Source organism: Hirundo rustica, chromosome 25 (genome assembly GCF_015227805.2).
Source record: "Hirundo rustica isolate bHirRus1 chromosome 25, bHirRus1.pri.v3, whole genome shotgun sequence".
Classification (NCBI taxonomy): domain Eukaryota; kingdom Metazoa; phylum Chordata; class Aves; order Passeriformes; family Hirundinidae; genus Hirundo; species Hirundo rustica.
The window spans coordinates 6,711,428-6,723,472 of NC_053474.1; the positions used below are offsets into that span (position 1 = coordinate 6,711,428).

Below are 12,045 nucleotides of genomic sequence, written 5' to 3' on the forward strand. Positions count from 1 at the left end.
AAGCCAGGCAATGGAGACAGATGGCATGTTGCAACACTAAAGATCCTGGTGACAACAAACGAGGACTAAATGCCAGTATGTTGCAAGGAAGTGATTAGAGCTGAACCTGTGTTGCTGCTAAAGTTTGAAATGTTGGGCTGTTGCTAGGGTTTGTGTCTGGTGATTGGGAAGCAGGCAAATGGAAAAAAATAATTAAAAAAACAGGGGAATTAAAAAGTAAAGTAACTTAATTCACTGATTTTCCTAAGTGGTTAAAATAACTATGTAGCCACTCTAAATCTTTTTTTTTGGTATGTACACCTGGGAAGAACACTTAGCCCTCTTACTTTCCTCAATGTTTCCGGGAAGAATGAGGACAGAACTGTCCCTCCCTGGGACAGTTTGTTTGCCTGCCTGGGGACTGCGGGGACAGAGCCGTCCCTGTCCCCAGGTGGGGTGGGGACAAGGGCGGAGACCTGTCCTGTTGCCTCTAGCACAGCAGGAACACGGTGGGTCGGGATCCAGCCAGCTCAGCCATGCAGACACTGACAGATTCCCTCCAGGCTCCCGAACCCGACGGACACTTCCAGTTCCGCATCATCGTGCTAGGGGATGCGGCCGTGGGCAAGTCCTCGCTGCTGCGCTGCTTCGCCGACGGGCTGCGTGGAGGTCCTGGTGGGGCAGCCACCCCCAGCCCCACAGTCGGTGTCGAGTTCTACAGCCGGACTATCCTGATGCCGCCCACCGGCAAGGCCAAGCTGCAGCTCTGGGACACGGCCGGCCAGGAGCGGTTCAGGTGAGGTGGGTGTGTGGACCCCAGCTGTCCACTGAGTCATCCTCCCACCCTGCGGTGTTTGTAAATCCCCGGCCGGGTGTGCAGGCACAGGCAGCGATGGCTCACTGGGACGGTGGTGCTTTAGGAGCCAGTGACGCCTTGTGCTGAGCTTGCAGTGACACCGGAGCTGTTTAGGGAGCAGCCAAAAGAGCAGGGCCGGGTGCTGGTTGCGGTGTGCTGGTGGGCTGGGGCTGGGTGGTTTCTTCCCTGATTGCATCAGGCTGGAGCACCTTGGAGAGGGAGGGAGGCTCAAATGGGGGAGCAAAGTGCTGCGGCTGGAGCTGGGCTCTCAGGCCCTCCTCTTCCCTGGGAACCTTTTGGGGACCCCAGGGTTGGTCCTGGTGGTGCCCTGTTTCTGTCCAATGTTGCCCCATCCCCACTGCACCTGGGGCTGTTGGGGAGGGTAATGGTACCACAGATCTTCTCTGGAGCCCCCCAGTCTGGGGAGACGGATGCTGACCAGAAAATAGGGGTGTAAATGCCCAAGACAGGTCTCCCTTTCCCACTCCTGAGGTCCAGTCTGTCACCCAAAAATCTCCCGAGCTCCATCTTAGGGCTGTCGATGTGAGAGCTTCCCAGCATCCTTTGAAATCCTGCTGGGTATGCCCAGATCCATCACTAGGTCTTTCTACCGGAGTGCGGCGGGGGTGCTGCTGGTGTTTGACCTCACCAACCGGGCATCTTTTGAGCACATCCCTGACTGGTATCACCAGGCTGCGGGTGACCAGCCGCCTGCCTTTGTCCTGGTGGGACACAAGTGTGACCTGGTGGCCGAGCGAGCCGTGTCAGCAGAAGAAGCTGGACACCTCGCCACCAGCCTGGGCATGACCTTTGTGGAGACCTCAGCCCGCAGCAGCTTCAACGTGGAGTTTGCCTTCCAGACACTGGCTGGGGGTATCCAGCAGGCACTGGGCCGGGGGATCCTTGCCCAACACCATGGATGTGATGGCATCAGGCTCATCCCCAACCAGAGTCGCCGCCAGCCCCCAGCAGGGAGGGAGCCCCAGGAGCTCTGCCAGTGCTGATGGGGATAGGGGGATGTGGGACCCCAACCCCTCCTCCTCTCTCTACCTGGCACCTGCAGCCCGTGGGTGATTATGAGGTTGGGTCTCCCACCTGGGCTTGAGTTAATTTCAAACCTTCATTTGGGGGCTCTGAAAAAATAATACTCTGCTGTAGAAGTGTTTTTAATAAACCTAAGGCTTTTCCACACTAAGTAAAGGCTGTGCCAAGCACTGCATCCCAGGCAGGGGCACAGCACTCAACCTATGGCATGGGGGATCCTCTGCTTTGGGGGGCATTGCTGGTGGGTCAACAGCTCCCCTTGTCTGGGACACTTTTCAGGGTGTCCTGTCCCTGGGAAAATGGGAGAAGGCACCTGCACCCCTGAGTGCTTCCAGCTGGATGGAGCCAAAATAAAGGGGACAAAGGGGCTCCAAAGGGGGCACGCAGCACTGATGGTGCTGGGAACGCCTCCTGGGTGGAGGAGCTCCCTGCCTGCCTCAACACGCTCCTGGTGTGGGGGTGGCAGTTCCTGGCAGCCAGCAGAGGCACCAATGGAGCCGCGGTGGCAGTACCAGTTCCGGGTGATCATGCTGGGGGACTCGACAGTGGGGAAATCCTCACTGCTGCGGCGCTACACGGAGGGTGTCTTCCTGGATGCTGTCAACCAGACGGTGGGGGTGGACTTCTACGTTCAATTCGTGGAGCTGGAGCCAGGGCTTCGAGTGAAGCTGCAGTTCTGGGACACAGCTGGGCAGGAGAGGTTCAGGTAGGTCCATGGTGTGATAGAGATGAATGTCCCCCTCCAGATTTGGGGTGGAGTGTTGTGATTCCAAGCCCAGGGAGGTCCTTGATGTGGCTGTGTTCCCACTTGTCCCTTTGGGTGAGGAACCACCATGCCAAAAGTCAAAGGAAAGAAGCCCTTAGGACTGCCATGTAAGCCTTTGCTCAAGCTCTACTGTACTGTACTGTACTCCCCCAAGAGCCGCCCTCCCACACCAGCTGCAGAGGGGCTGGGGAACAGCTGGGAACCCACTGAGTGCTGAGCAAAACTTCTTCCTCAGCTCAGCTGCTACGAGCCTTCACACCTCACTGTGGAGCTGTCTCCACAAGCCAGGTAGCTCCTGGGGGCAGGAGAGCTTGGGAGACGTGGCTGCAGGGGATGGGAGACTGGCAGATCTGGGTTTGCAGGAATGAGAGAGTTACAAGACTGTTGCAGCAGAGATGGGAAAGTACTGGGGATATGGCAGCAGGAACAGAAGAGTTCCAGGACCGTGACAGCAGAGATGGTGGAGCCCTGGGGACACAGGGGCACTTGGGGACTGTGGCTGCAGGAGACAGATGAGCTTTGGTGGCTGAGCAGGGACAGAGCTGCCCCTGAAGCTCTTACTGACACAGCAAAAAGCTGATTCTCATTCCTCTCACGGTGCTTTGAACACAAGGTGCTGCTTGCAGGAGCAGGTCCTAGCCAGGGCCTCTCTGCAGGCAGGGAACATGCTGCCTGAGGTGCCAGGGACCCCATGGGCCACTCAGCCCCTGCTCTTGGCACCCCAGGTCTGTGACTCGCTCCTACTACCGCAACTCGGCCGGGGGGATGCTGCTCTTTGACCTCACCAACCGTGCATCCTTTGAGAGCATACGGCGATGGCACCGGGAGGTGACTGACACCATCCAGCCTTTCCGCATGGTCTTCCTGCTGGTGGGGCACAAGAGTGACCTGGCCGGGCAGCGCCGGGTGGGCCAGAGGGAGGCAGAGAAGTTGGCAGCCTCACTGGGTGTCCAGTATGTGGAGACCTCAGCCAAAGACGCTTCCAATGTCGTCCAGGCCTTCCAGATGCTGACGGTGGCCATTTACCGAGCGCTGCAGACGGGGCGGTTGGTGGCCACTGAGGCGTGGGACGGGGTGAAGAGTAGCGTCCCGCTGCAGCTGCTACCCAAGGCTCAGGCACTGGAGAAGGAGGAGAAGCAGAAGAGATGCTTGTGCTAGAGCTGTGGACACTGGCAAGGCAGGGACACGCTGGGCTCGGGAGGGGAAGTAGATATGGAGCAGCCAGGCACAGGCAGGAGTAGCATGGCTGCATTAAATACCTGTGGTCACCCTCTGACTGTCTGTGTTTTCCTGGGCAAGAGGAAGCGTCCTGGAAGGGTGAAGTCCCTCGGTGGGACTTCACAGGTGTGCAGAGGTCAGTGTCACCTCTTCCCCTATTCTCTCTTGTACTGACTGAGATCCCAGTCGTAAAGCCCTAAATTCTTTAAGTCTTCTCAAATGGAATTAAAAGCGACAAATTTATCATGGGGCTCAGATGATGTATCTGCCACTCTGAGTACATGCCTAGCTGAGTCCAAAGCAAAAATATACACATACCATTCTGAGGAAATGCCCACTTTCCCTTTCAGATTAATCTCCATGCAATATAATTTGCAAAAAAAACCCCTCTGTGTAAGGCTGCAGAAAGGAGCTCCCCAGGCTCCTCATCCCGCAGCGATGAGGAGAGGAGTGAGCCTGGGATGGTCCTGGAATCTCTTCACCCATGCTGGTTTCCCCTGCAGGTACTGGAAGCCTCCAGAGAGCTGGACAGGGAGGATGAGCCCAGCTCTGCCTAGGGCTGCAGGAGCCTCCCTGACATGCAGGGGCTTGCAGTGCTGTCAACTCCTTCATCCCCAGAACAGCCCCCACAGCTTCCCTGAGGTTTGAGTAGAGCAGCAGGAACAGGCAGGGGCATGTGGCCTTTTCAATGTTCAGGCACAGACAGAATCAGGGGGACCTTGACCTCCTGCCTTGTCACAACATCCCCCTCCCAACAGTCCAAATATCCCAGCAACGGGGAAGGGACTCACTCTAGGTCAGAGGTCAGCGGGGAAGTGAGCTGGCCACCCTGACTGGCAGGTGAGGGACTGGCCAAATCCTTGTGGTCTAGATGGGTCTGGAGGGGAAACCTCTGGAAGAGCAGCTAAGGCACTTGGTTAGTTCAGCCTGGAGGAAACGGGAGACTCACCAGTGTTTGCAGCTCCTCCCAAGGGACACCTCCAATCTCTGCTCCCTGTGACAAGACCCAAGGGAACAGCTGAAGCTGTGTCAGGGGAGGAATAGATTGCATATTAGGAAACAGTTCTTAGCCCAGAGGGTGCTCAGGCATTGACCAGGCTCCCCAGGGAATAGGCACAGCCCCAAGGCTGCCACAGCTCCAGAGAGTGTTGGACAATGCTCTCAGACATAGGGTGGAAGTGGTGGGGTGTCCTGGGCAGGCCAGGAGCTGGACTCAATCCTTGGGGATCTTTTCCAGCTCAGAATACTCCACAATTCTGTTCCCTGTAAACTCTCAGGAGATTGCCCAGAGAACAGCACCACACACAGAGCTGAGGTGACAGGGACCCTGCCCCTGCCATCCCTTGTGCAACGTTGCCTGAAGAGCACAAGCCTGTGCCGGCAGCTTAGAATAATTTCTTTATTAATGAAAAACAAATGTAAGTATTTATATAAACACTGACATTACAAAGTACTGGAGCAGGTAGGGGCAGGAAGGAGGAAACAAAAACCTCTACAGATGCTTCTAATACTGTCCCACACACGATCAAATGCTCTGTCCCTTGGATAATCACTTGTACGATAAACCACTTTCAAGTCACAAATAAAAGTCTCTGTTTGAGATACGACACACTCTGAGGAGGAACGAGGAACAGGGCGTAGAATGTTTTTGGCAGGTCTCCTCATCGAGTCAGATATTGCTGCACCGTTAATAAAAAATAGATGCTTCTCTGTAAAGCATTAAAAAAATATCCCACAGGTGACATTGTGGAGGCTTCAGTGGAGAGGCAGGTATCCCAAACTGCACTGGTGGTGTCTCTGGCTCTGCCCAGGAGCTATTTCTTGGTAGTTTTGCGGATCAGTGCCATTCTCTGCAACAAGAGAAGGAAAACCATGGGAAGCTGAACAGCTCAGAGCGGCTGACTGCACAACCACCCACAGCAGGAACAAGGCATCCCAGGTGCTGCCAGGATGCTGCCTGACTTGCTTCCACACAGGTTTTTCAGGTCTGTTTGAATCTTAATGGGGTCCCAGGCTGAAGTCAGAGGAGAAGGAAGTGTCTGTGCTGCTCCACTTGGCACCCTGGGGCAGTGGAATCAAAGCCCATCTCAAGCTGCCCCTCTCTGCCCAGTGGGAGCTACAGCATCACCCATGAACCCACTGCAGGGCAGCTCCTTCTAGGCTCTGACCATGGCTTAAAAAGCAACGGCCCAATGCAGTTTCAAAGCAAAATTAAGGGTGTATTCAGTCCCTTTGCACAGAGATGGAGTTGCCAGGGGCAGCTGAGAAGTGTTGGTGTGAAGCTTCCAGTTGGTTTTAACCTTCCCAAGGCCTTCAGCAACAAGAGGTGCTGCTTCTCTTTGGGCAAAGCAAACATAGCTGAGGAGACACAGCAACCTCAACCCTCTGCACAAATAGGTCAAGAGGCTCTAGAAGTCATTTCTGGTCTGAGCCACTTGGAAGAGGCCATAAATTCAGTGTGTCAGGAGGCCATGACCACCATCCCCATATCAGCTTTCCATGTGATTCCCCGTGTTTTGAGGGCTTCTTACCTGTTTGTGAGCTTCTGTAGTACAGGCTTTTTTGTAGGGCCTGATTTCTTCAGAACCAAAGCCTGGGATCCACATGTTCCACTGGCGTTCTGGAATTCACAGAATAGTTTCAGCTGGAAGAGACATTAAAGCTCATCCAGTTCCAACCCCTTGCCATGGGCAGGGATGCATTATCTACTCACAGGCGCCACAGCACTGCAGCTGTGCCCTGACTGCAGGAGGATCTGCAGGTAGAGGGGTAAAAAACAGATAAAAGCCACTCACCAAGGTGCAATTGGACATCTTTCACTTCCAGGGTGTTGGACTTGCGGTGCCGCGCGAGCTGGCAGGCAGCTGTCACCACACTCTCAATAAAGTCATCGGCAATCTGTAGCAGCATCTGTGGTGGAACAAGGGCAACAACCAGTCTGGTCAGCACTGAGCAGCTGAAATTATGTGGGAAGATGAAAACATGCCCTCAGAAGTTGGTATTTAGACTTACAGAATGTCCTGAATTGGGAGGGACCCACAAGGATCATCAGGCCAACTCCTGGCCCTGCACACCCCAGCAATCCCCATACTGTGCCTGAGAGCGTTATTCAAATGCTCTTTGAGTCTGGCCGAGAGACTGGAGAGCTGGCATTGCCTGGGGAGCCTGTTCAATGCCCAATCACCCTCTGGGGGAAGAGCCTTTCCCTGATCTCAAGCCTGACCCTGATCCAGCTGTTCCCTGGGTCCTGTCCCTGGTCACGGAGAGCAAAGATTGGAGCTGCAGCCCCAAGTGAGCTCTGGCCCCAATCTCCTATGCTCCAGCTGAACACACCAAGTACCCTCAACTGCTCCTCTTGCAGCCCCTTCCTGATCCTTCCCCATCTTCAGAGTCTCCTCTGGGTGCCCTCCAATAGTTTTAGATCTTTCTTAAATTGTGGTGTCCAAAATTCCACTCAAAGGAGTTGATTTCATAGGTGCTTGTTGCAATTGCAATTGCTGCTTTGAAAGCCTTTTAGAGACTGGGATGCACAAAAACAGGGATGGCTGAAAGTTGCACAGGAAAACAAGTGTTAAATGAACCAATGTTCCCTCAGACAAAGGGCCACTGATCTGTGACAAATCCCAAATGAACTCTTTCTGCAGTCCCTTCCACAGTTTGGAACATACTTCTTCCACATCTTCATCCAGCTGTTCATTCGGATCCACCTCACGCACCAGGTCCTGCAATTTCTTCTTGGTTAAAACCTGAGCGTGTGGGAGAAGAGGAAGGATTTACTGCCCTGCTCCAGCAAAGAAGCTGCTCATGGAGCACAGCCACAACCACCACTACCTCCTCCCCCATGTCCCCAGGGCCGAGTCACACTGTTGACACAGTCTGTCAGCTCAGGAATGGTAAAGATAAGAAATATCAGCTGTTAAGGAGTCATTTTCAAGCACCAGTGATTGCTCTGGACAGCAACTGGAGTGCAGCAACCAGGATAAATGTGTCCGGCACTAAAACGCTGCTGGCAAGGAGTGTAAAGGCAAAACTATAAGCATTAAAATGCAGACAGCAAGCACAATCAGCATATCAGTGACTAAAGTTGTGCTCAGGGCACGAGGGAAGCTTTTCCATAGCTCTAGCACTTATTAGCTTTAGTGCTTCACATGGAAAACAGAGTTGTGGGAGTGCTGGGTTATTCCAGGGCAGTCAGACGTGGCAGGAGCAGAAACCACACTGGGCTGAAGAACAGGAGGCTAAGTCTTAAAAGATATGGATGAAAGTTGTCAGCCTGGTCAGGTCAACCAGATGCAGATGGGAAATACCTGCCCTACCTCATTCCTTCACTGCTGTGGCTGTTTTGTGCTGGGGTCTAGTGCACTTCCTAAGAGTCTGGGTGCCAGCAAAGCCATCATGGAACAGTGCTGGGGGCATTCCCTGGGCAGCAGTTTGTTTTATGCACATCAAAGCCTCCATGCCAGGTTGGGTTGGAAGGGACCTTAAAGCTCATCCCATTCTACCTCCTGCCACGGGCAGGGATACCTTCCACTATGCCAGGCTGCTCCAAGCCCTGTCCAACATGGTCTTGGATACTCTCAGGGATGGGGCAGCCACAGCTTCTCCCCATATTTCTCCCATCTAAACCTGATTTAAAAATAACTTCCCCTGTCACACCCCAATATACACTTTCCTAAGACTGGAAAAACCTCTACACCTACAGCATCCAAACCCCATCAAGCCAGGAAACACCTGGGAGAGAGGAACTCTGTTAGGAAGTTTTGCTCACTCAATAACTGATACTTTAATAAACATTATATTTCTGCTGGTGATTTAAAGAAGGCGAATGAAACCACAGGCAAGTCTGTGATGCTTGTAATGCCTGAGCATCATCCCTGTTGTCCCAAAGTCAGGGATGGAATTACCTGGTTGCTCTCAGGACTGAGCCGCCCTCCTCCGCTGGGCGTTCCTGGCATCTTTGCCACAGTGGTGCTGTTGGCCATTGAGCTCTGAGGGGGAGTGCTGGCTGGTTCCGGCTTGATCGAGGAGAAGTTGGAGAGGTTGATCAAGGTAGAAGGGCCAAACTGGTTCATAATCTGTTGGGCTTTAGCTTTTAGATCATAAAGTTTGTCTAGGTCCTGCTTCTTCTTGGGGTTGTGGGGATCCAAAGCAATCAACTGGAAAGGGAGAGGAAAGCCATGGGTAGCAAATAGAGGAATTCAGCAGGGTGAGCAGGTCTTTGTCCAGAGAAAAACTGCAGTGTTCTGACAGTGCCTGCAGTTTATAGATTAGGAATTTCTACTCACAGCATGAAGGGAGAAGTGATGCCTAGTAGCAAAGAAAATCTCCCTGGGTGTATGGAAAAAAGTTTTCCAGCAGCACAGTGGCTGCATGCTGGTGACAGCAGCAGTGACCCACCCACCCACCCATTCATCCCTTGAGATGAACCCCCTTACATCCACCCCCACACAGCCTTCCTGAATCCATTTCCCACAAAGAACAGATCACTCAGAGCATATTTAACTGCAAGACATGGCTCATTCCTGCTGCAGCAGCACAGAATCTCTCATCCTCACAATCCAGAGCCCCAGAGAGAAGGCAGGACTCAGCCTCCCTGGTGTCTCCACAGGGTGGGGGTCTTGTTTTTGGCAGCATCACGCTCACAGCCCAGCCTGCAGCGACCCCTCCATCTGGGATTGACAACATTGGTTCATTTTGGGTTCTGAGAGCACAATCTGGTGCTCAGAGGGGAAGGAACACATGTGTGCCTACACCTGGCCCTTATTCCTCCCATACTGGGCAACTGACAGCCACAGGAAATGCAGTGGGATTTATGGAGCTCCCAATGGTGAACCACAGGTGGATTGTGTGGTTACACAGATTCTCCAGGTGCTGAAGTTACTCAGGTTGTTGGTCATGGGGTGAACATTGACTGGCACCTCCTCTGCTTCTGCTCTAATCCCTAGGCTCAGTGAAGTTTTGTTCTGTCTTCACTGCTCCATGACAGGAACCCTGCACCTTCCACTACCACAACCACCGTGAGCAGCAATGATGGGTCTGTCACAGGGAAAGAGAATTTAAGGAATGGTTTGATGGCAAAGCCTATCGTGGTGGGGCCAGAGATGGCTGAGAAGCTGAGGCTGAACTCACGAAAAAAGAAGACTTTGTTTAACCAGCTTTATGAGACAGTCACACACACTGTCTGCTCCCTGATCTACAAATAGACATTTCCCTTCATCAAAGCAAGCCTGGTTAGTTTGAATTAATTAATATCAAAAGCCACATGAGAAAGCACATGGGAGAATTTAGAAGCTTTAGTGCTTCACTCCAATGCACATTCAGGCACTTGTAGACATGGAGCCCTTTGAAGGGAATTTATATCCCTGATATCCTTCTGCAGTCCCCTCAGCAAGTTTCCAGCTCCATCTCAATTGATTTAAGTACGGAAAATCATCATGCTCACATCCTAAACCCCTCAGCTGGCACTTCTGGCTGAGGAGTCCAGCACAAGATCGAGAGGGACCTTCAGTCTTGGTTTTAGCTGGGCTCTTCACTGCACACCTCACTTCACAGATCCACAAACCAGGAATTCCTACTCACTGTGCAGGGAAGGAAGCACTGAAACCCTCAGATTTCAGACAAAGCCCCAGAATCCTTGGGCAGAAGCACTTTAGCAGCATAAAGTAGTTTTGCTGGCTTATCCACAGATCTTAGTACACCCTTCACAGCCACTAAGATGCCTGAACACAAAACTCACGGGAGGAACAGATTCACAGGGTAAATCCCATACACCAGCTCCATTTACTTACAACTATCTGAGTGTCTAGATCATTAATTACATCAGCAACTACTGTGAGCCCGGTGAGAAGCCATAGCCCACACCCTCCCCAGAACATCACCAGTCAGCGTTACCTACTCTGGCATCTTCCTCTTCCACATAACTCTCATTCCTACAAAACCACCAGATACTTTTTGTATCACCCATTCTAGGTTAAGATGGTTAGAGGAAACAGTTTCACAAGTTGTCCTCACTGCAGCGCACAGATTTTTTTGTCAGAAAAGATCACACAGTCACTGTTGCAGAGGACAGGCATACTGCAGGATTCTCATGAAAAATATGACCAAACTCCCTTTTTCTGCCAGGAAACAGAGCATCCTGGTACCTGCTGATACCCAGGTAAGCCCAGACCCTCGCAGCAGCAGTTACCTCCAGGGCAGGAGGAGGTTTGGGTGCTGCGATCAGCACCACGAGTTGTTCAGCTCTGGGACAGCACAGCAGTAGAGCCATAACTAAAATCCAGGTTAATGACAGCACATTCCCTGGGTGCTCAGGGGTATCCCACTTCCATTAACCATAGTGATTTTCACGAAGTATCTAAATACAATCATAGAATCTCAGAATGGTTTGGATGGGAAAAAACCTTAAGCTCATCACATTCCATCCCCTGCCATGGGAAGGGGCAGCTTCCACTGTCCCAGGTGGCTACAAGCACCTTACAACCTGGCCTTGGACACTTCCAGGGATGAAGCAGTCACAGCTTCTCCGGGCAACCTGTGCCAGGGCCCCACCACCCTCACAGGGAACAATTCCTTCCCAGGACCCGATCCCTCCCTGCCCTCTGGCACTGGAAGCCATTCCCTGTGTCCTGTCCCTCCAGGTCCTTGTCCCCACTCCCTCTTCAGCTCCCCTGGAGCCCCTTAAGGCCCTGGCAGGGGCTCTGAGTCTTCCTAGAGCCTTCTCGTCTCCAGGCTGAACATCCCCAGCTTATAGCGCTCACCAGCCCCACGGAGACCGCCGGGATGGGAACGAATCCCCCGCCCAGTGCAGAACATCCCCGCCGGGAGTCGCGAGGCAGAACGGTCACCGACCGCCACGGGGACCGACCCGGCGCTCACTCTTGTGCTCCCTCCCGGATTTGCAACACCAGTGTGGAATCCCCAGGTGGCTCCGCGCAGCCCCCTCGAGCCCCCCGTACCTCCCCATGACCCGCGGGCACGCCGAAGCCCCGCCGCCACCACCGCCCGCCGACACCGGGCAGCGCTTCCGCTTCCGGCTGTAGCCGCCGCCAATGAGGAGCGAGTCAGCCTGCGCGCGCGTGCGCACCACAGCGCTCCCGCCACAGCCACGCCTCCGCCCCGCGCTACCTCAGGGAATGGCCATGCCCGGCATGCCCCGCGCGATTTGCATAAGCCTGGTAGGCTA

General features: G+C 53.5%; 3 protein-coding genes across 4 annotated transcripts; 2 read left to right on the top strand and 1 right to left on the bottom strand.

Annotated features, from left to right (window-relative positions):
* Positions 1-515: 515 nt before the first annotated feature.
* Positions 516-1,839, top strand: LOC120763013 (ras-related protein Rab-42-like). The gene is made up of 2 exons (XM_040085984.1): positions 516-775; positions 1,425-1,839. The coding sequence occupies exons 1-2, from the start codon at positions 516-518 to the stop codon at positions 1,837-1,839; spliced, it is 675 nt and encodes a 224-aa protein (XP_039941918.1).
* Positions 1,840-2,355: 516 nt separating this feature from the next.
* On the top strand, positions 2,356-3,803 carry LOC120763194 (ras-related protein Rab-39B-like). The gene is made up of 2 exons (XM_040086337.1): positions 2,356-2,585; positions 3,371-3,803. Exons 1-2 carry the CDS (start codon positions 2,371-2,373, stop codon positions 3,801-3,803), a joined length of 648 nt encoding a protein of 215 aa, XP_039942271.1. The 5' UTR covers positions 2,356-2,370.
* Positions 3,804-5,248: 1,445 nt separating this feature from the next.
* Positions 5,249-11,906, bottom strand: TAF12 (TATA-box binding protein associated factor 12). Of its 2 annotated transcripts, none has more exons than XM_040086318.1 (6): positions 11,819-11,906; positions 8,768-9,019; positions 7,532-7,609; positions 6,659-6,773; positions 6,395-6,483; positions 5,249-5,713 (listed from the first exon to the last, which is right to left on the bottom strand). In XM_040086318.1, exons 2-6 carry the CDS (start codon positions 8,933-8,935, stop codon positions 5,678-5,680), a joined length of 486 nt encoding a protein of 161 aa, XP_039942252.1. In that variant the 5' UTR covers positions 8,936-9,019; positions 11,819-11,906; the 3' UTR covers positions 5,249-5,677. The 2 variants fall into 2 exon arrangements, with proteins under 2 accessions (XP_039942252.1, XP_039942253.1); XM_040086319.2 differs by lacking the exon at positions 11,819-11,906 and adding an exon at positions 11,621-11,784.
* Positions 11,907-12,045: the final 139 nt, after the last annotated feature.

What these genes read in the sequence shown, in the direction of transcription:
- LOC120763013 (XM_040085984.1), top strand. Translation starts at nt 516, where the DNA reads ATGCAGACACTGACAGATTCCCTCCAGGCTCCCGAACCCGACGGACAC. An exon ending in GCCGGCCAGGAGCGGTTCAG is followed by an intron (nt 776 to 1,424) that starts GTGAGGTGGGTG and finishes GGGTATGCCCAG; the next exon opens with ATCCATCACTAGGTCTTTCT.
- LOC120763194 (XM_040086337.1), top strand. Translation starts at nt 2,371, where the DNA reads ATGGAGCCGCGGTGGCAGTACCAGTTCCGGGTGATCATGCTGGGGGAC. An exon ending in GCTGGGCAGGAGAGGTTCAG is followed by an intron (nt 2,586 to 3,370) that starts GTAGGTCCATGG and finishes TTGGCACCCCAG; the next exon opens with GTCTGTGACTCGCTCCTACT.
- TAF12 (XM_040086318.1), bottom strand. Translation starts at nt 8,935, where the DNA reads ATGAACCAGTTTGGCCCTTCTACCTTGATCAACCTCTCCAACTTCTCC. An exon ending in TGGATGAAGATGTGGAAGAA is followed by an intron (nt 6,774 to 7,531) that starts GTATGTTCCAAA and finishes GTTCCACCACAG; the next exon opens with ATGCTGCTACAGATTGCCGA. An exon ending in AGATGTCCAATTGCACCTTG is followed by an intron (nt 6,484 to 6,658) that starts GTGAGTGGCTTT and finishes TGTGAATTCCAG; the next exon opens with AACGCCAGTGGAACATGTGG.